At 43.2% G+C, this 22,470-nt stretch overlaps 2 protein-coding genes across 4 annotated transcripts in view; one reads left to right on the top strand and one right to left on the bottom strand.

Annotated features, from left to right (window-relative positions):
• bop1 (BOP1 ribosomal biogenesis factor) overlaps positions 1 to 20,278 on the top strand; it is a 170,338-nt gene extending 150,060 nt beyond the window's left edge. For all 3 annotated transcript variants that reach the window (XM_072576465.1, XM_072576467.1, XM_072576466.1), the window contains 10 exons: positions 71 to 283; positions 1,595 to 1,756; positions 2,275 to 2,355; positions 3,662 to 3,731; positions 4,887 to 5,019; positions 8,645 to 8,825; positions 10,412 to 10,700; positions 15,301 to 15,385; positions 18,308 to 18,415; positions 18,944 to 20,278. In XM_072576465.1, coding sequence (XP_072432566.1) covers positions 71 to 283; positions 1,595 to 1,756; positions 2,275 to 2,355; positions 3,662 to 3,731; positions 4,887 to 5,019; positions 8,645 to 8,825; positions 10,412 to 10,700; positions 15,301 to 15,385; positions 18,308 to 18,415; positions 18,944 to 19,097 — 1,476 coding nt within the window. In that variant the 3' untranslated portion in view covers positions 19,098 to 20,278. The remainder of the gene's footprint in view (positions 1 to 70; positions 284 to 1,594; positions 1,757 to 2,274; positions 2,356 to 3,661; positions 3,732 to 4,886; positions 5,020 to 8,644; positions 8,826 to 10,411; positions 10,701 to 15,300; positions 15,386 to 18,307; positions 18,416 to 18,943) is intronic.
• LOC140480295 (maestro heat-like repeat-containing protein family member 1) overlaps positions 20,168 to 22,470 on the bottom strand; it is a 94,762-nt gene continuing 92,459 nt past the window's right edge. The window contains 1 exon segment of the mRNA XM_072574999.1: positions 20,168 to 22,303. Within this exon segment, the coding sequence (XP_072431100.1) occupies positions 22,221 to 22,303 (83 nt within the window). The 3' untranslated portion in view covers positions 20,168 to 22,220.

Raw genomic sequence — 22,470 nt, 5'->3', positions numbered from 1 at the left:
TTTGGTCCACATGTTGCTTCCATTGCATTGAAACTGTGCTGTTCTTTTTAACCTCTCTTCCATCCTACAGGTATCAAAACTTGTCAGCATAATAAAACTAGGCTGGATCAAACCACGCAAGCCTCGAGATGACACGCCACAGTACTATGACCTGTGGGCAAAGGAAGATCCCAATGCAATCCTGGGACGTCATAAAATGCACATCCCTGCACCCAAGCTGAAGCTACCAGGGCACGAGGAATCTTACAACCCGCCACCTGAGTACTTGTTAACAGAGGAAGAGGTGAGGAGTTACTTCCTCTGCTGGGTGGTGTATCCAGTCTACGTGCTGCCTTTGGTCGGTTGAATGTTATGATTGGTGGATGCTTATCCATAGCCATTATTTTCAGCTGCTTACAGCTATCATTGAGAAGTCACCTGTTGGAGGTATCCTGTTGATTTTCCAGTGTTAGGGATATCCACTGAAAGCAGTCAACATCCCTTCCAGTACAGGTACAGCCTGACATCACATTCCCGAGGCGTGAAGCAATTTGCCTTGCAGCACCCATTGGATGGAGGGGGCATTGATGGTTTGAATATTTTTGTTTCTGTCTTATTTCCTCCTACCCATCCTTTGTTTCTCATTTACTTGTGGGACATGGACATTGCTTTTGCCCCATCCTTATCCTAAAAAAGCACATAAGCTATTGCCCCTCACCCCACCTGGATGGTTATGTGCTCTTCCAGCTGGCTGGCTTAAGCAGCCTTAATGTCGGTTTGTGTGTACAATGAAGATGTGACCCCACCATTGGGAAAATGTAACAAAGTCTGTACAGCCAATGGGCAGGAAAGAAAATGCAACATTGTGGCAAGTTTTATCTGTCTTTGAAAGAATAAGCTGAATGGTCTCCCTGATTCATGTCACTGTTAGAACATGTCTTTTTCATGGTCGTCATGAGTGTGTGCTATGGAGACACAGGGATGGGGTAGGGATATGGGGAGCCATCTGCCTTACGCCTATTAATTCCCAATGACGATGTGAAGGTTGGACTGGGGTGGACAAAGTCAGACTTCACACAACACCAGTGACTAAGGAGCAGTGCTCTGAAAGCTTGTGATTTTAAATAGGTCTGTTGGACTATAACCTGGTGTTGTGTGACTTCTGACTTTATTCCCAACTACCTTGAACTACTAGTGCAACATAAGTAGTTTTTAGGTACAATGTGACAGTAGTCAAGAAAAGCTCTTGCTGAACTCCTAGATCCGCAAAATTCAAACTGGGCAAAGCAGCAAATGAGAAACAGCAGCAGAGATGAGGTTTCCAGTGTTGCCTTACTATATACAAAGCCCTGTAGTTGCAGGTTAGATGTATCTGTACAGAGTCCCCTATAAACTCTGCTGTTTCTGAGAAGAAAGAGCCCTAGATGATTAAGTCATTCTTTTTTGTTTGTCCTTCTTAACAACAGGATTGTTCTCTGCACCTCTGGATATGATCTCATAGATTGCAGTCATCGTTTGTGTGCAGTGACCCAGAAACAGGAACATGCATGCTTCGCTTCATTGGCTCCCTTATTCCACCTGGTCTAATGTTGCTTGCCCGATGTTTTTTTTGCAGAGACTGGCCTGGGAACAGCAGGAACCTGAGGAACGGAAGCTGAACTTCCTCCCACAGAAATTCACATCTTTGCGTGCCGTGCCTGCGTTTTCACGCTTCATTCACGAACGCTTTGAACGATGTCTCGATCTGTACCTCTGTCCGCGACAAAGGAAGATGAGGGTAGGTTCATTCTTTTTTCATTCTGGGATCCTGAAGTGCCACAGAAAAGGCTTATGCTGCTCTTAAAATTACTTTCAAGATTGGCCAGTTGTTTTCAGAGACCTGCTTTTGCATTAAGTCCTTTTACAAAATTTATTTTTTGAAGTAATTGTTATTGTTAATAGTATTGTTATATGGAGAATCACAATGATTAGTTTATGCACACACATGCACGTGTGCGCGGCCAGTTATTCTCAATTGGGTCATTGTTATGGAATGTTGGCCAGAGAATGGGGAGGAACTTTAAATATTACTGTGGGTTCTTTCATACCCAGCTGAGGGGGAGCCAAAGCCAGTGTTCAACTTCTCATCTAAAAGGCAGCAGCCCCCAAAGCTGTCAGATGAACTGTTGATGCAGTATGTGTTTTACTCAAGGGTTGTAAATAATGTTTTTCCTTGTGTGTTGCTAATCCCAAGAATGACTCTGCGAAGTGTTCTGCTCAATGTGACAAAGGTTTACTTTGTTGACTTTCCTCTAGGTGAACGTGGACCCTGAAGACCTGATACCAAAGCTTCCCAAACCAAAGGATCTCCAGCCTTTCCCAACCACTCTTGCACTGGTGAGCCCCTTCGCGTGTGGAGCTGTCTGCCCTTGCACTGAAATGTTCTGTGTAAAAGATTTCTTGTATGAGCACTCACTTTACACGAACATGCAATAGCAGAGGCTGTATGGTTGCATCAAGTGGCCATATGTTTTTTTTTAATTGTGCATGACCAGCATTTATTGCCCATTTCTGTAAGCTATTCAGACAAAGATCTATTAAAGGAAATGGATGCAGGTAAGTTTCCCTGCTTTTGGATGCAAGGTATGTTTCTCCTCCCTTTATATTATACGATCGATGGGTCTCCATCTCTAATGTGCAGGAGTGTCCATGATTGGATCAGATAGAAACTTCTCGTCAACTATCACATATTCTGTGAAGGGAGAGATGATGGTCCTTTTGGTGACTGATAAAATATTCACATGTGAGACTACTGGCCTTAAAGCTTTGTGTGTGTCATTATATAATCCTCTTAATACCACCTAGAGCATCTTATCTAAGGAATACCAAAAATTCGAGGGGGTGGGTTTAAGGTGAGAGGGGAATGATTTAAAAGGGACCTAAAGGGCAATGTTTTCACACAGAGGGTGGAGTGTCTGTGGAGTGAGCTGCCAGAGGAGGTGGTGGAGGCTGGTACAATGACAACATTTAAAAGGCATCTGGATGGATATGTGAATATAAAGGGGTTAGAGGGATATGGGTCAAGTGCTGGCAAATGGGACTAGATTAATTTAAGGTACCCGGTCAGCATGGACGAGTTGGACCAATGGGTCTGTTTTTGTGCTGTACATCTCTATGACTAAATTGAATCTTGTTACTTATTTATCTATGTATAGATTTGTTTATACTCTTCTCCCCTTTATTTTTAAATTTATGTATTGGAGCTATAAACACAAGTTGTTTTAGTCCTGCCAGGATATAAAATATTTGTCTCACGGTGTCATGTTCCTTTTGTACTTGCCCTTTTGATGGAGGAGTGCTCCTGCAGTTCTCTGACAGTGTGGCACTATCTCAGAGCAGGCCTGTGGCAGGGTGGCTTTTCCTTAGTGCTAACCTTTCAATAATACAGCACTCCCTTGGTGACAACCCTCTGACATTGCTATTCTTCTGTATCAAGGAGGCTATGGCTTGAGAAGCTGTGTTAGTGTCTTGCTGGAAGTGGGGCCTTTTCGAGCAGATGTGTTATCATAAGCCCCCTATTTTGCTTCCCTAGAGTATGAATGAAATTGACGTTTTGCTGTTGCAGTTAAATGTTTACGAGCATGTTGTCTGACTGACCTGTTCCTGATTTCACATCCTCCTTCCCCCTTTCCTTTTTATACAGGTTTACAAAGGGCACACTAACTTGGTGCGGTGCATCAGTGTCTCTCCCAGCGGGCAGTGGCTGGCCTCTGGTAACAACACATTCCTTTCTTTTCCACATTACATCTTTGGTTGTTAGTGCTCTTAAAACAACAAATGAAAGGGGAAGTAAATGTGTTAAAAGGGAAGCTGGAACATTTCTGTGGGCACTCTGCTCTGAGCAGCAGCTTTCCAGCCGTTGAAATCATTCTGCACGGCACTGAGGTAATCGAGTTATTCCACAGCTCTCCGAGGTTGAGAGTTTTGTGTCTAGTTGAGGAATGAACTCTGATTGGAGCACTGCAAACCTCTTCCATACAGTCAGAGGATGCAAAGTAAACACAGCGATTTGCTCACTCTGTGATTATTTTGATTTTCCATTAAGTCTTCATTTAAAAGATGTGGCTTTTAAACACCCATTTGGGGGAGGAGTGCAGTCTGCTCCCAGACGTCTGCTCACAATGAACAAGTTGTTTCACTGGCTGGTGAATGATTTATGTGATTTGATTTTGCTTTTTTAATGTTTTTGTAGCCTATATTACACCTACAATAGGTAAATTACATTTGCATCCATAAATTGATTTTGTTTAACATATTTGACCATAAAATGTTGAAGGATTCTGTGTGATAAATGGTTATTGTGACTGACTTTATGCACTACCTTTCTGTCACTTCAGATTAAGGACAATTTACTGATCTTGAAGTCTAGTCACTTTTGTAATGCAGGAAATGTGGCATACATTTTGTGCACAGCAAGAACCCACAATCACGCATGCAATAAGTGACTACATCTATTTGAGTCATGTTGACTGAGGATTAGAGATTGTCCTGGATACCCATTGTTTTCTTTGACAATGGTGCCATATAACCTCGTACATCAAGCTGAGGGGACAGACCACATCTTTGAAAACACTGCACCTTTGGCAGTGCAGCAATCTCTCTATGCCCTTCCTCCTATAAGCATGAGAATTTAGTTATAGCCCAGACCACAAGCACCAAACTGTTAGCAAAGCAATCTGAGTAATCCAGGCTCTTTGAATATCTCCTGGAGAACTCTTTAATGTTGGATGCACAGGTGGAGCTTCAGCTTAGTCTCTTTTCTCAGTTACATTCCAGTCTGAGCCAGTGCAGAGTGTAGTCAAGTGCAGTGCTAGTGGGTTATTCATTCTAATTCCCCAGCCTCCCAATTTTCTGACTCCTTCCCACAGGCTCTGATGACAGCACAATTCGGTTTTGGGAGGTTTGCACAGGCCGTTGCCTCCGAACAATCGAGGTGGAAGGGGTAGTGAGAAGCATCGCTTGGAACCCTAACCCTGTTCAGTGTCTCGTGGCATTGACTGTGTAAGTACACACTGACCTGACTGTCAATCATTAATTGAATGATTGCACTGTTACTATTGGTGTGTTCAGCAAGTAGCAGGTTAAAGTTGTTGGAAATAAAATTATGTTCTTCATCCAGGGGTAACATCTGACAAGCAAGTTAATATACATCGAGGGGTCAGTTTTACTCTGCGTCTAACCTGTTTTGGGTGTGTAAGATGGGACCAATGTAGACAGATCTTAAGTCTATATCTAACCCAATATTGTACTTATGAAGAAAGACTGGATCGACTGGGCTTCTACTAGCTGGAAGTTAGAGGATTGGGAGGGGATCTTATAGAAACATGGAAAATCCTGATGGGACTGGACAGGCTAAATATGGGAAGAATGTTCCCGATGTTGGGGAAGTCCAGAACTAAGGGTCACAGTCTTAGAATAAGGGGTAGGCCATTCAGGACTGAGATGAGGAAGAATTTCTTCACTCAGTTGTGAAGCTGTGGAATTCTCTCCCACAGGAAGCTGTTGGGGGCCAGTTTGTTAATTATTCAAGAGGAAGCTGGACATGGCCCTTGCGGCTAGAGGGATCGGGGGTATGGGGAGAAAGTGTGAATGGGATAATGAATTTACATGATCAGCCAGGATCATATTGAATGGTGGGCAGGCTCAAACGGCTGAATGGCTATTCCTGCACCTACTTTCTATGTACTGGCCCTGGGAGTGTGTGGGGACAGTGTAGAGGGACCATTACTCTGTATCTAACCCCATGCTGTCCCTGAGCTAGGAATATTTGATGGAGACAATCTGTAGAGAGCATTATTCAGTCCTTGTTTACTCTGTGGTCAATGGGCAACAGGCCCTCGCAGTACAGGTACCCAATCATTAAAAATCACATTCTAAGTCCAGGAGGCAAAGCTTTGTCAGGCTGCAGTTAGATTTGGTCTCCATATTTGAAAATAGAAAAAGAAGCAATAGGAAGATGGGGTGGTGGGGATGTTTCAACTTGTGGAAATATATTGAATGAGGCCCATAAGTCCAAAACAGCATATACCTCTGTCTGTATACAACAAACACAGTGTCCAGTATTGATTCTGTTCCTGGAGAACATTTGGTAAATAGTGTTTGCAAAGAATTATGCTGACAGCCAATTTAGAATAAGCCTAACTTAGCATACTGGAAGTTACACACATTAATTATGACACAAGGCTCAGTTATTTGCAAACAGGAAGAACAGGTCCATCCACTGCATCTAAACTCAGCAAAATGGGTGACAGTCATTCTCTGACTCATTAGTCAAGGCAATGCTCAGAAATCAGTGTCAGCCATTAAAGGGAGCTTGGCAGTTAACTGTCAATCATCTAACTGGTAATGCTTAGACCATGACTCATAGGAGCAGAATTAGGCCATTCTGTCCATCAGGTCTGCACAGTGGTTAGCACTGCTGCCTCACAGCGCCAGAGACCCGGGTTCAATTCCCACCTCAGGCGACTGACTGTGTGGAGTTTGCACATTCTCCCCGTGTCTGCGTGGGTTTCCTCCGGGTGCTCCGGTTTCCTCCCACAGTCCAAAAAAGATGTGCAGGTTAGGTGAATTGGCCATGCTAAATTGCCCGTAGTGTTAGGTAAGGGGTAAATGTAGGGGTATGGGTGGGTTGCGCTTCGGCGGGTCGGTGTGGACTTGTTGGGCCGAAGGGCCTGTTTCCACACTGTAAGTAATCTAATCTAATGTAATCCTCTTCGATCATGGCTGAAATGTTTCTTAACTCCATTCTCCAGTCTTGATCCCTGTAACCTTTGATTCCCCTTTCCAATCAAGAACCTATCTCTGTCTGAAATATACTCAGTGACTTGGCCTCCACAGCCCACTGTGGCAGTGAGTTCCACAGATTCATCACCCTCTGGTTGAAGAAGTTTGTCCTCTTCTCTGTTCTAAAGGATCAGCCCTTCCTTCAGACAGTGCTGTCAGATTCAAGTTTCCCCCACTACTGGAAACATCTTCTCCAAGTCCACTTTATTCAGGCCTCTCAGTATTTTGTAAGTTTCTATGGGATTCTTCCACCCCCCCCCCCCCCCGCCGCCAATCCTTCTAGACTCCATTGAGTACAGTGGAGGTCCACTGAAGATGTTACCCGGATGGTGACGAAACATCTGGAAATGAACCTTCCAGCTCCGTGAGCAAACCTACATCCAGAACCTCAACCTGAGCTACCAACCTACTCAACACTCTCTCCTTCTCTACTTTCTGCTTCCTCAACACTGTGTGCCCAGCCAGCTATCTTTGTGTTGTCTGCAACTGTATTCTCAGTTCCTTTGTCCAGATTGTTCATGTTTAACATGAATACTTGTGGTCCTAACACTGATCCCTGTGGAACTCCACTAGTCGACAGCTGCTATTCTAAAAAGAACCCTTTACCCTCACTCTCTACCTTCAGCCGATCAGCCAATCCTGTTTTCCATTTTCAGTACCTGTCCCTAACACCATAGGCTCTTGTCTTATTTAGCAGCCTCCTGTGTGGCACCTTGTCAAAGACCATCGAGAAATCCTAGTAGATCATGCCCACAGGCTCTCCTTTGTCTAATTTACTCATTACTTCCTTAAAGAATTCTAATAAATTTGTCAGACGTGATCTCCACTTTCCAAAGTCATGCTGACTCAGCCCTATTTTATTGTCCATTTCCAAGCACTCCACAATCTCATCCTTAATAATGGACCCCAACAACTGATCAGGTAAACCAGCCTATAGCTTCCTGTCTTGCACGTTCCTCCCTCCTTAAACAGGGGTAATACATTAGCCATTTTTCAATCTTCTGGGAATGTCATTGAAGCCAGTGATTCCTGAAAGATCACCAGTAATGCCTCTACCAGCTCTTCATCTATCTCCTTCAGAACTAGGGGTGTAATCCATCCAGTCCAAGTGATTTAATCTCATTCAGATCTTTCAGCTTCCCCAGCACCACCTCCTTGGTGATGGCCACTGTATTCAGCTCTGCACTCCTCCCCCTCCAATTCTCTTGAATTTCTGATGTGTTGCTGGTGTCTTTCACAATTAGGGTCCGATTATGAGCCAGTCAGTATTCCTAGAGCATAAAAAGGTTGTTTTCCCTTCTGGTTTTTCTTGTGAAATGTCCTGGTGAATCCAAGGCTGAAAGGTTTGGCAAAATGATTGTTTAGTTAGTAATAAATTCAACAAGGAAATGAGGTGAATCAAAGAGTGGTTAGAAAGTGGATCCTGCGACCACTGCAAGTCTTTGAGTGTAAATACCAGCAGAGACCAGTTGAGCTGAATGGTTTCGATCTGAACTTATCCTAGGCTGTATCTAATTTCCCAAATAAAAGTAAAATTCTGCAGATGCTGGGAAACTGAAGCAACACAGAATGCTGGAGAAACTCAGCAGGTCTGGCATCATCTGTGGAGAGAGAAATACAGTTGGTGCTTCAAGTCTGATATGACTCTTCAGAATTCTGAAGTGATAACGAAGAAGAGTTATGTTGGGCTCAAAATGTTAACTGTTTTTCTCTCCGCAGATACGACCAGAGCTGCAGAGTTTCCGCAACACTGTGTTTATTTGCATCTAATAATGCAGATTGTTTCTTCATCTGAGTCCTCATTGTGCAAAGAGTAACTGTGTATGTTTTTTTCTTTCTTCAGTGAGCATTCTGTCATCATTGTTAACCCATGTCTCGGTGATAAGTTGCTGTATAAGGCAACGGACCAGCTCATTGCATCATTTGAGAAACCAGAGGAGGAGCCTGTCCAACCTGTGGAATGGACTGCTGCTGATGGAGATGCTTTTGACAAAGGATACCGGCTCATCATCAAACACAACAAGGTCACACTTCCACATTTCGAATTGCTTTTTGTTACTCAGAGTTTGATGTCGTTCCTACCTGTAGTTCTTTTCTGACCTGAATTGTTGCAGCAAGGTCTTCTGTTTCGGTTGGATGTGGTCATATATCCCCTTTTCCCTTTTCTGTGGGGTGTGATTTTCTCATCTATTCCAAATTCCACATTTGGGATGTGAAACCACAACAAAAGGAACAGCATTAAGCCAAACAGCCCATTGAGTCTACCCTGCCATTCAGCAAGACTATGGCTGAGCTGATAATCCTCAATTCCACTTTCCTGCCTTTTCCCCAAAACTGAGATCAATCCAGTTTCTACTGATTAAAAATGTCAAAGGTATGGGGATATTGCAAGATAGATCAGCAATAATCTCATTGAATGTTGGAGCAGCTTTGAAGGGACAAATGTCCCTTTATTCTCCTGGCATTTCTTGTGTTATTGTGTCCCTCTGGTTCCTGTCCTGATACTGAGCAGGCATTGCAGATTGACAGCTACCACCTCAGTCAAAGAGCTGGTGGGTTAACAGGCTGTGAGACAGTCATCACTGTAAATCAGAGATGTCAAGCTCATGTTTCACAGTGGCTCTGATTGGAAGCCTGGGCAGTATACAGTTTGGGCCATTTCGATATGGGTGGTGTGTGTTAGGGCCAATCTATTGGCATAAATCTGGAACAGTATAAGCCAATGGAAGGCGGTGCTGTAGTGGTATTGTCACTGTTGGTCATTCAGAGGCCCAGATCACTCTGCGTTAAAGGACACCTACTACGGCAGCTGGTCACACCTGAACTAAGTTAGTAAAAGATCTGGAATTGAAATCTCGTCTCATTAACAGTGATCAATTAACTATTGTCAATTGTTGCAAAAAGCCCTAACAAACTTGTTAATGGTCTACATGGACTCCAGAGCCACATGGTTGACTGCCTTCTGAAAGGATCTAGATCGAGATCATTTCAGAAGGGCACCAGATGCATTGCCAGTGACACATACATCCTATGGCAGAATTGTAAACAAAATGCTGGTGCAGGTTTCTCCACCTAATCTACATTGGTGTTGTCACCACTCCACCTTCATCCTTAGGGGCTTTGAACTACCATCTCTGAAGTCAGCAATAAAAGGAAATTTAGTTTCCAACTGAGGATCCTATATCTGCTTGGAGATCTCTGAAGGATGTACAGCGTAAGCTGTAGCTAGTTGTTCCAGTTCTTTAACTACCTACCTAGTAGAACGACACAGATCTCCCAAACAGCAGAGAACTAGTCTCAGGAGACCTTGTGTAGCATGCCATGAAGCAACTGCACCTGCTGATTGACTTTCTGATCGAAATCAAGTTGTTGAACGACTAGTTGAAGGAAAAGCTATTTCCTCTGGTGTGGCAAGGGGACGTGGCTCAAAATCAGGCCATGCAGGAGTGAAATCGGGAAGCGTTCATTCACACCATGTAATGGGAATTTAAAGTTCCCACAAAATGACCATGAGTTTGTCTGGTACTGAAACCTGTAGCACACGGGACCTTGTCAGTGTGATTTCCTCATGGTGACACTTTATTCTCTTTCCTGGGTCTTATTTCAACAGCTGGTGAAGCAGGTCACATGGCACGGGAAAGGTGATTACTTAGCAACAGTTGTCCCTGACAACGGCAACGCACAGGTCCTCATCCACCAGCTTAGCAAGCGCCGGAGTCAGAATCCCTTCCGCAAGAACAAAGGCATGGTGCAGTGTGTCCTATTCCATCCGATCAGACCATTCTTCTTTGTGGCCACACAGCGCTATATCCGTATCTACAACCTCCTCAAGCAGGAACTCTCCAAGAAGCTAATGACCAACTGCAAATGGGTGTCGAGTATTGCTGTGCATCCTGGGGGTGAGTTCTCTGATTGTTTTGTCCAGGAGGACTACCCCGGTTGTAGAGGTACTGACCATTCTGTAACGGGGCTAAGCAAGACTGAGAGTGAACCCATTTAACCTGGAGAAGCGGAATGTTTTGAGGTCACGTTGTTAACTGATGTGGCAATGCAGCCGTCACGCTCTGACTCACTTTGCCAGTGACTGATTGCTTCTGATCATTTCCTGTCTGCTCGCAGAAGTTTTACTGGTGACCACTGGTGTAAAACGTGAACTTTATGCTGAACTTACAGCTCAGTTCCTTTCTTTCCCACAATTGGAATTTCTCAGACCAGGAATAGTCTTTGCTCATTCCAGTCATAGAGATGTACAACACGGAAACAGACCCTTCGGTCCAACCCGTCCATGCCAACCAGATATCCTAACCTAATCTAGTCCCACCTGCCAGCACCCGGCCCATATCCCTCCAAACCCTTCCTATTCATATACCCATCTAGATGCCTTTTAAATGTTGCAATTGTACCAGCCTCCACCACTTTGTCTGGCATCTCATTCTATACACGTACCACCCTCTGCATGAAAGCGTTGCACCTTAGGTCCCTTTTTATATTTTTCCTCTCTCACCCTAAACTTATGCCCTCTAATTCTGGACTCCCCTACCCCAGGGGAGAAAACCTTGCCTATTTACCCAACCCATGCCCCTCGTGATTTTATAAATTTCTATAAGATCACTCCTCAGCCTCCGATGCTCCAGGGAAAACAGCCCCAGCCTATTCAACCTCTCCCTTCAGCTCAAATCCTCCAACCCTGGTGATATCCTTAAGTCTTTTCTGAACCCTTTCAGGTTCCACAACTTCCTTCCTCAAGGAGGGGGACCAGAATTGCACGCAATCTTCCAACAGTGGCCTAACCAAAGTCCTGTACAGCAGCAACATAACCTCCCAACTCCTATACTTAATGCTTTGTCCAATAGAGGAAAGCATACCAAACACCTTCTTCATACCTGCTATCTATGACTTTCAAGGAACAGTGAACCTGCACTCCAAGGTCTCTTTGATCAGCAACACTCTCCAGGACCTTACCATTAAGTGTATAAGTCCTGCTAAGATTTGCCTTTCCAAAATGCAGCACCTCACATTTTATCTAAGTTAAACTCCATCTGCCATTTCTCAGCCCATTTGCCCATCTGATCAAGATCCCATTGTAATCTGAGATAACCCTCTTCACTGCCCACTACACATCCAATTTTGGTGTCATCTGCAAACTTACCAACTATACCTGTTATATTCACATCCAAATAAATTATATAAAGTAGTGGACCCAGCACTGATCCTTGTGGCACTCCACTGGCCACAGGCCTCCAGTCTGAAAAGCAACCCTCCACCACCACCCTCTGTTTTCTACCTTTTGAGCCAGTTCTGTATCCAAAAGGCTAGCTCTCTCTGTATTCCATGAGATCTGATCTTGCTAACCAGTCTAACATGAGAAACTGAGTCCCTCGCCCATCTTCTAGTCTTGGTTATGTTATGAAGTTGAAGGTGTGTACTGTACCTTTGAGAGTGTAGATGCAGGCACCTGTCATGTGACTGACTAACAGTCTCAGAGTGTACTGGAGAGTGGAAAATATGAGACATTTGGCTGTGAAACAAATACCTGAGTTTGGTTGCTATGTTTTCACAACAGTTCAAATTTAATCAATCGGTTCAAATTAAACCAATCGGTTCAAATTATGCCCCAGGGTGCTAAAACCCAATCAAATTTGAATTTTACTATTTTGACAACATTGAACCAGTGAGACAATCTGATTGTTTGTGGTATAAAAGAAGCAGACATTTTGGTAGCCAGAGAGAGACTGCTATTCAAATCACTCTTTGTCAAAGGTATCTTTTTCATATGAAACATCTTTGCAGAAAAGAGCGAAGACGACCAGGGAGATCTACAGCCAGAGAAAGACATATACCGGCATGATAGCCGCTATAGGTTTTGAAAATGAAGTTGACGTAATTTTAATAGGGGCATTTATTGGATCAGTATATTGTTATAGAGTGGGAGGTAGATAACAAACCTTTAAGAGAAAGGAGGCTTAGAGTTGTAGATAGTTGTTTAATATTCACTTTTAGAGTTAAAGAATAAATTGGTATTTTTCCTTTACATTGTGAAAGTTGGGAGTTCTCTGTCACTCATACTTTAACGGATTGCGAGGCGAGGTGAGCTTTTCTGGTTGTTTGGTTTAATTAGCAGAAGAGTTTACAGCCGTGTCATAACAGTTATCTAAAGAGTAATATCATGCCCTAGGTCAAAGAGTTGTTATGGAAAAATGGTAAACAAAGTTCAAAGGCAGCAGAAACAAAGGTCACTGTCAGATAAGGTGAAAACACCAAAGAATTTTCAAAGATAAAATTGAGGCAAATCTAGCTGAATGCATGTACATTGGCACCAAAGTTTTTAAATTGACAGCACAAATAGACAGAAACCAACAGGATCGAATTGCTTTTGTAGAGATTAGATTAGATTCCCTACAGTGTGGAAAGAGGCCCTTCGGCCCAACAAGTCCATACTGGTCCTCCGAAGAGCAACCCACCCTGACCCCATCTCCCTCCCCCCCCCCCCCCCCCCCCACCGCCACACACACACCGCCACACACACACACACACACACATACATACACGCCCCTGCTAAGATTGAATTAAATCAGAACATTGGCGAGAGAGAATTTTACACCAGAACATCAAGGTGTAGAGTCAGTTTGTATGGAACTAAGAAACAGCAATGGGCAGCAAATATTGATGACAGTTGTTTATGAGCCTCTGAACAGTAATGTGGTATTGCTCAGGAATATAAAGGTGCATTTAACCTTGGTACCATTATCAAGGTAAACTTCAATTTACATGCAGCCTGGATAAATGTAATTAGCTCTGTTACAGTGGAAGACATATTCCTGGAAGGTATGCATGATGGTTTTCTAGACTAGTATGGTGAGGAGCTAAGTAGAGAGCATGCCTATTTTAAATCTCTTATTGCATAATGAGAAAGGGTTGATTGTAAATTGGCCTGTAGGGAAGAGTGACCATCATATTAAAGTATTTTGTTTTATGTTTAAGAATTATATACCAATCCAAAGCTACTGCCTTGAATTTAAACAAAAGGAACTGAAAATTTGGGTGAAAATTGGTTGTGGTAGATGAAGAAATTGGAAACAAATCTAAGGAGTATCACAATAGACAGGCAATGGCTAGCTTGTAAAACAAAAAATTTGATGCATAGTTTCCAGCAAATATACCTTTCCTATGAGGTATAAAAATCCAAAAGAATAAAGAGTGTATCAGGATCATAGACAAATCGAACAGAATAAAGAGTGGATTAGATTTGGTACACAAGTCTAACAGAATAAAGAGTGATGATTTGGAGATGCTGGTGTTGGACTGGGGTGTACAAAGTTAAAAATCACACAAGAATAAAGAGTGGATTAGGATCATAGACAAATCGAAGAGAATAAAGAGTGGATTAGATCAAATGAAGAGGCTTACAGTTGCCAAGAAAGTAGTAAGCTGAGAGACTGGAAACATTTTAGAATTCAGCAAAGGTGGATTAAAAAATGTTGAAAGGAAAACATGAACATAAACTTAGAAATCTAAATATAGACTGTAAAAACTTTCATAGGTATGTTTAAAAAAGAAAGGTCAGCAAAAATAAACATGACTCATTTCTGGCAGGTACAAGAGAATCTATAATTGCAGTTGCAAACAGTAGTTCAGAAGGCTCATGTTATGCTGTCCATTTATTGAGAGAGGATTTGAGTACAGGAATGAAGAGGGTCCCTTGCAATTGTGTCGCCCCCCCCCACCCACTTGGTGAGATTGCATCTGGAGCACTCTGTAAGGTGTTGGTCGCCTTGTGTCAGGAAAGCAGTAGGAGTGCAGTGTTGGTTCACTAGACTGATTCCTACAATCATGGGAATGTTGGCTAAGGAGAGTTTAGGAGGGTCAGTTTGTATACTTTGAAATTTAGAAGGATGAGAGGCAATCTTAGAAAGTTAAATCGAACTTATGTTTTCATGTAAACCTACAGGCCCCAACCACTACTATTTGTAGCGTTCAGCTATCACAACACTCCATGTCAGAGAATGATCCGAGTATCTGTGTATGGGGTCCAGTTTCTTGGCACCAACTGTGAACTTCAATCTTTTACAAGTTTCCAGTGAAGCCAAGATTGATGAAGTTGGTGATGGGTTACTTCGGGTATTTGGCAAAGGAAGAGAAATGGAGTTGATTGAAGAACTGAACAAGCTCCAGAAGCTCTGTTCTGAGGAACCAAAATGTTAATGGTGATTTCTCTCCGCAGGTGCTGCTAGACCTCCTGAGCTTTTCCAGAAATTTCTGTCTTGCTTCAGAAGTTGAATGGTTTCCTGTTTTGGTGTCTATATGTTGTCATTATTTCACTCGACACATTAACCCAGGTCTGACCTTTTCTGTTCCAGTTGATATCACCTGTGCTTCCAAAAAGAAATCCTACCCCTCACCCAAGGGGTTTTTAATCACTCCTCATCTCTAGGACCAGCTGAGGGACTGTTTCTACCCTGTATATGGATGCTCATTTACTACTTTTTAATGTGTTCACAGGAGATAATGTGATCTGTGGTAGTTACGATAGTCGCCTTGCCTGGTTCGACCTGGATCTCTCTACCAAACCTTACAAGATGCTCAGGTTTGTTTATCACCAAACAATCAGCTAACATGGTATTGACTGGTGGAACAAGGAAGGCACCCTCCTGGGACATAAAGCTGGCTATTACCATTTTGATGTTGACTATAAGAGAGGTGTACAAAGATAAAATTCACACAACACCAGTTATCGTCCAACAGATTTATTTGGAAGCACTAGCTTTCAGAGTGCTGCTCCTTCATCCGGCAATTGTGGAGAATAAGATTTTAAGTCACAGAATTTATAGCAAAAGTTTACAGTGTGATGTAACTGAAATTATATATTGAAAAAGACCCAGATTGTTTAAGTCTCTCATCTTTTAGAATGACCATGTTGGTTTCAGTTCTTTCATATGTAAATTGCAACACCTTTTTTAAAAGTTACATTCTCAAGTGCACTTTAATAATTGGTGTCGTGTTGACCCAGATGAAGTATTGAAGATGTTAGCTCCCTGTGAGGCTGTCTGTGTCACAATGGTCAAAGACTGATTCTAATTGAAAAAATGGATTTACAGAATCTTACATGGATTCATGTAGTTTTTGAGCAAAATAAAATGTAATTCTGCAAGTACAAATTCACCCCACAAACTTGTGTGTTGGGGGTTGGTGTTATGAAAGTCTGTGCGAGAGTGTGTAAGAGAAAGTGCGAGTGTAAAGGGGTTTAAGTCGGTGAGAGGGTGAGACCACTTCAGTGGTCCGGGACATTCGGCCTCGGACCTTCGGGGGAACCAGCCTCCAAGGTGGACTTTGGGACAGGCAGCAAAGAAAAGTGGCCAAGCAGAGGCTGATAGCTAAGTTCGGTACTCATAGGGAGGGCCTCAACTGGGACCTTGGGTTCATGTCACATTACAGGTGACCACCATTGCACTACACACACACACACAAGTTTGTGGGGTGAATTTGTACTTGCTGAATTACATTTTACTTTGCTCAGAAACTGCATGAATCCATGTAAGTTTCTGTAAATCTGTTTTTTAGATTTGAATCAGTCTGACCATTGTGGCACAGGGAGTTAACACCTTCAATATCTTATCTGCGCCGACATGACACCAATTGTTAAAATGCACTTGAGAATTTAACTTTTTTTTAAAAAATGTTTTGCAATTTACATATGAAAGAACTAAAACCAACATGGTCATTCTAAAAGATGAGACTTAACAAATAATCCTGGTCTTTTTCAATATATAATTTCAGTTACATTACACCTGTAAACTTTTGCTATAAATTCTGTGTCTTACAATCTTATTCTCCACAATCACCTGATGAAGGAGCAGCACTCCAACTGCTAGTGCTTCTAAATAAACCTGTTGGACGATAACCTTGTGTTGTGATTTTTAATTTTGTACAGCCCAGTCTAACCCCAGTGTCTCCACATTGAGAGTGGTGGGCTATGCTAGAGTTTCCTATCTGCCACCAGCCTCGCTAACATCTCCTGTGGTTAGGGAATTCTGAGCTACTGTGTTTTCTCAGTGTTGTCATCAATGTGCAAAAACAATTTGGTTGATATATTTCAGTGTTTAATTATAGGGAATGGAGATGGTGCACAGTCTCTGCCCAATTTGATAGTTACATCCACATCAATTCAAAGTCCACTGTGGATTGAGCAGAAAGTCATTCTATTATAATAGCTCAATAAATAATCTCTGGGACTCTGGGGTCACTGTTTGCATTTTTATTTATTCATTAAATGGTTAAACTGGTATTCACAAACATACAAAACAAGGAACAGGAGGTGGCCTGATATGGCGAGTGCTAGCTATGAAGAGAGGTAAAATAGATTAGGATTATTTTTATTAGAAAGACTGGAGGTTGTGTGTGTGGCGGGGGAGGAAAGAGGAGAGAAGAACCTGATTGAGGTCTACAAAATCATGGAGGTATACATAGGTTGGATAGCAAGACCCTTTTTCCCCCAGAGTGGAGGATCTCTATTACTAGGGGTCATGAGTTCAAGGGGAGAGGGGAGAAGTTCTTCACGCAAAGGATGGTGGGTACCTGGAATGCATTTCCAGCAGAGGTGGGCACGATAGGATCATTGACGATGTATCTAGACAGATACATGAATGGGCGGGGAGCAGAGGGATACACATCCTTAGAAACTAGACGGCAGGTTTAGATAGAGAATCTGGATCAGCGCAAGCTTGGAGGGCCGAAGGGCCTGTTCCTGTGCTGTAATGTTCTTTATGACCATTCAGCCCTTCACACCTGATTCCATAAAATCGTGGTTGATCTGATTGTATCCTCAACTTGACATTGCTGCATATCCCTGATAACCTTTCATCCGCTGGCTTTTGAGGAAGGGAATTCCAAAGACACTACGCCTCAGAATTTTTATTCTCCTTATCTCTGTCTTAAATGGACATCCCTTTATTTTTAAACTTTGACCCTAGTTTGTACTTACCTGTCACTCAATGTAGTGATGGGTTATTTTCCTCAACTGTTCCAGTCCACGTTGTGAAGTGTACATTGAAATGCAGAAAACAGGAGGTGGCCATTCAGCCCACTTTGAGCCTGCTCTACCATTCATTAGGATCAAGAATGATCCTCCATCTTCCCCATTACTGATGGCAGGCTGACTCCTCTGTAATTCCTGGTTTTCTCTCTGCTTCCCTGTTTAAAAACTGGGGTTACATTAACTCCCCATCAATCCGTCAGAGCTTTCCCAAGTCTACAGAATGTTGGAAGATGATCAGCAATGCCTCCACTCTGCTGCTCGGTCTTTGTCCCTCAGAGTTAGTTTTCCATTGAATGAGGATTTGGATAGAAATAGAGAAATGAGAGGATTGGCATTTGATAATGATGGGCCAAATGACCACTAGCTGGAGGATTTCTGCCACCCTGTCACTTTATATAGCATGTCTTAGTGAGTGTTGAGACTGTATACCAGAGTGTTTGATTATTATTAATAATGTCTTTCATCTGCTCACAGGCATCACAAGAAAGCTCTGCGGGGTGTAGCATTTCATAAACACTACCCCCTGTTCGCCTCAGCATCTGATGATGGCACTGTCATTGTCTGCCATGGAATGGTTTACAGGTTTGTCTCTGACTATGCCTTTGTCTTTATCCATCTGTCTGCCTGCCTCAGGTGGTTGAGTAGGGGGACTGAGACTAATTGAATAGTTCTACCAAAGAGATAAACCAGCAAAATGGGCCCAATAGCCTCTTGCGCTGAGATTTTGTGTTATATCCTACCCTCTGACTTGTAACTCAGCGTAACATTTCACCTCCACTAGCCACAGCTACTTGTGCAGGTTGGAGATTCTCTTTTCCCCGCGCACCCCCCCCCACCCCCACCTTTCATCCCACAGTCAGTGTTGAGTTAGTTGATTTCTATTGCTCTGAAAGTGTAAAGGTACTACAAGCAGAGAGAGATATTCATTCAGGGCTCCTAACTGTCCTCTAGTCTCAGCTGTGGGTTGCTGGGACTTGGGTCTGCTCCTCCAGGTTGAACAAGGTCACCAAAGAGCCAGTTTCCTGTAAAACTGCACAGGGTATGAATTAGTGCCAGGTGGGGAGAGAACTTGAACAGTTGTACCAATTAAGTTTTTCTTTCTGTTTTCAGTGACCTACTCCAGAACCCCTTGATTGTCCCAGTGAAATTGCTGAGAGGCCACACAATCACACGAGACCTGGGGGTTTTGGATGTGACCTTCCACCCAACCCAGCCTTGGCTCTTCTCATCAGGAGCAGACTCTACCATCTGCCTCTTCACATAATGTTTAGCTGCTTGTACCGACTCAACTGGACTCTTACCACACCCTCTGTTCCTGTTAATAACATTTATTGAAGAAAATGCTCAGTGTCTCCTGTCTGCCTTTGAGAAACAGTTGACGATGTTATCTCCCTGTGCACTGTATTGCACGATGCCCTTTCTATGCATTGTCCTGAGGAAGAGAAACCCTCTGCTCTCCCTCATTACAGCTGCATACTTCCCCGCTGCAGTTTCACTCAGTATTTTGAGAGGTGTTTGTTACTTACACCAGCCATGAGTACCTTTACACTCAGGTCAGAGGCCAAGTATTTCTGTTTAAAGGATTTCTTCAAAAGTACCAAGGCAGCCATTGAGATCACATGAGTTTCTACAATGTGTTTGGCTTAAAATAGGAACAAATCACCTCATTTTAGAAGCATTGATGTGTGTAGTAGCATCCTTGTCCTAGATCACCTTATTAATAGCATAATTTTCCCTTCTTTCCAAAATGGAAACTCATTCATGAAATTCATTCATTTCCAAGGATGCTCCACTTTTTAACATGGAGAGCTGTGAGCAGCTCAGAGAGCCTCTGGCCTCAATGCCCACTGTCAGCCATGGTGGCTGTTTAAAGGGTGTTCAGGCTGCAAATCTATCCATCAGACACCAGTGGCAAGAGCATAGCAAGCTCATGCAGCAGCTTTGTAGTGAGTGTGGTTGACCATCTACCGACCATTGGCTAGCTGTTCCAGGAAGCCAAGCCCTACCTAATTCCAGAAACCTAGTCTATTTCCTCCATAGCTGCTTTTCCCCCTTAGGTGAAGACAAAATACTCGTTAGGATCCATAAAGCACATCATCCACTTCCATACAATTTATATTATAATATCCTCCACATCAAGTGTTTCATAAAGCTTCAGCATTCCCTCTTTCTCCAAGGCTAATCCCCATTTCTTCACATCACTGGAGTCCATCAACCTCTTACCATTCAGTAAATGATCTCCAACCAACATCACCACCTTTTCTAAAGGGTCTGGCTACAACCCAGATTGAAACAGGTGATAACTAGGTGAAATAAAACAGAGCCTGAAAGCAATGCTTTTTAAATCATATACATTTTTAGATCTTTGTATAATATGTACCATATTTCCACTGATTTACATTGGCATTACATTCAGCAGTTTTATTATTAAAGACATCTCTGCCATTTCCAGTCTGATTTGATTCAGTTACACTTAAACTGGGCCGGGCAATTAAGTCCAACCAATGCTGGGGATGGAGCTGGTGAAACCCGTAAACCAATTTCCCTGCGAGTCTGAAATCACATCCCAGTTTCTAATTTTCCCATCTGATGATCTAACATACAAACAAAAAAATCAAGGCTATGGACAGTGCCCCCTTTGAATGAAACAGTTGGGTGTATGTAATCCCCACTGAACTGTGACAATTAGTTCCTGTATTTAACTTTGCAGGAATCCCCACTTCAGTCAAGCCACCATCACTACTGTACCTTTAGCTTTCTGAGCACTGTGTGCATATCCACACTGTTGTTGGCCACCCACTCTCTGCTTCAGTGAAAACAAGCTTTTGTACTAGTTCCCAGTTCTTGCAAGCCCTCTGGCAGTGAAGAGTTAAGATCCAGGTCAGCCTGCTCCCTGGACCAGAGTTGTGTTTAACTGGGAGAAAACCTAAACCAAGGGGACAACACAAAGCACCTTAAATAAAAGTTACTAAAACAGCAAGAGGTTGAGGACCATTCATCACTCCTTCTCAGGAAAGGGAAGAGGTGGCTCCGAGGGAGTTCTGGCAGGTAGACAGAGAGGCCAACGTTCAACCACAGGGCAGTCCATTTGGACCCACTGCCTGAGCAGCAGCAGCAGCTTCAAGCATTCACTGATTGGACCTTCACCTGGAGGCCAGTCACAGCACTGTACCAGCTTTAATGGTCTTTTAGTCTAGGAGACTGAGGTGTTTTCTGCCCACCTCCATTTAGAGATTAGATTCCACTCTATCCTTGGATCTTTGGGACAGGTCATTTAGCACCATCACAGCTCTGTATTTAAATTCACTGAAGCTTAACTTCTTGGTGCTGTGAAGTCAAGTCTTTTTGACAGAAAAATTAGCATTTTATGCCCACGTGCAGGAGAACAATATGAATTGGAATTAAACAGCTCAAACTTAAAGCCAGAAACTACAGGAAAGCCAGTAATTTATCAGTGTCCCCAAGACAGTGACTCCATCTAACTGAGAAACCTGTCTTATCCTGGACACTCAAAAAAGTGAATCTGGAGAGTTATGGGGCTAGTAGAGAGATGAAAAGTGCTCAACTGCTTGTGGATTAGGGAGAGAACATACACTGTGGCAGTTCCTGCTTCTCCAGCAGGCTGACACAGGTGGAAGGCACAATCCATCCATGAACCCTTATTTTGGGATCGCAGTATTTAGAAACCCCAACCATAGCTTCTTTTCCCACCACCTTCATTCAGTCATTCTGTGTGAATCCACCACATCCACCAGTCCATGTGTGTGTGTGTGCGCAAAACAGGTAGAAAGGATTGGATGCCAGTGGTGCTCACATTCATGAGTCCAGGCCATTTGCCCAAGGCCTAGGCCCTCAGCCACTGCAATGGCCTCTGCAACAGAGCCATTATTGCACTAGGGAAAGGCACAAAACATCCCAAACAAGGAAGCATAAAGAGTAACTCCAAAAGATGAGATATGCAGACCACTCCAGCAGCAGAATGCAATCAACATGATTTTTTTTAAAAAGCCCTTACTAAAAGGAGACAACATTGTCAGTACCCCAACAATTCTGGAACTGGTAGCAGAGAGTGAATTGAATTGGAATGAATTTGGGTTTCTCACGAGGGAAATGGGGAGACAGATCTGAAACAGTAAGTGATGAAGAGGTGGTGAACACCCCCGCAAGCATGTACCTTGTTCACCCTCTCAACTAGTGGTCGATCAAGTGGGGGAGATTGAAAGTTGTAACATTTGGGACCATTCTCTCTCACTCCTCAGTCTTTAGTCTTGGCCACGTTGCCCTCCAGCCCCTTTCTGTAAAAACAAATCTGAGGGAAACCAGTCTCTGAGCAGCAGGAGGAGGAGGAGAGAGAAGAGGAAGCAGCCTCCTCCCATCCTATGACCCATCACAATTCGTGAAGAAGACTCAGAGCCTCAGCTGCCTTGATTCGGACACTGGGAACACCATCACGCAGGAGCAGGATGATCGCTGAGAAAGAGAAAAGTCTAATTAGAGAATCTCTTCAGACAGTCAATCCTGCAGACCACCAGGACCAAGAGTCTTCCGGGAGAACTCAGCTAACTTGGTCTTCCCCCCCCCCCAACATCAGTATTCAAAACGAGAACCACATGGAGTTTCAAAAGGCAGATTTCATT

The sequence above is a fragment of the Chiloscyllium punctatum genome, chromosome 8 (assembly GCF_047496795.1).
Source record: "Chiloscyllium punctatum isolate Juve2018m chromosome 8, sChiPun1.3, whole genome shotgun sequence".
NCBI classification, from domain to species: domain Eukaryota; kingdom Metazoa; phylum Chordata; class Chondrichthyes; order Orectolobiformes; family Hemiscylliidae; genus Chiloscyllium; species Chiloscyllium punctatum.
The sequence above is the reverse complement of the archived record's forward strand: the minus strand, read 5'-3'. Positions and strand labels throughout refer to the sequence as shown.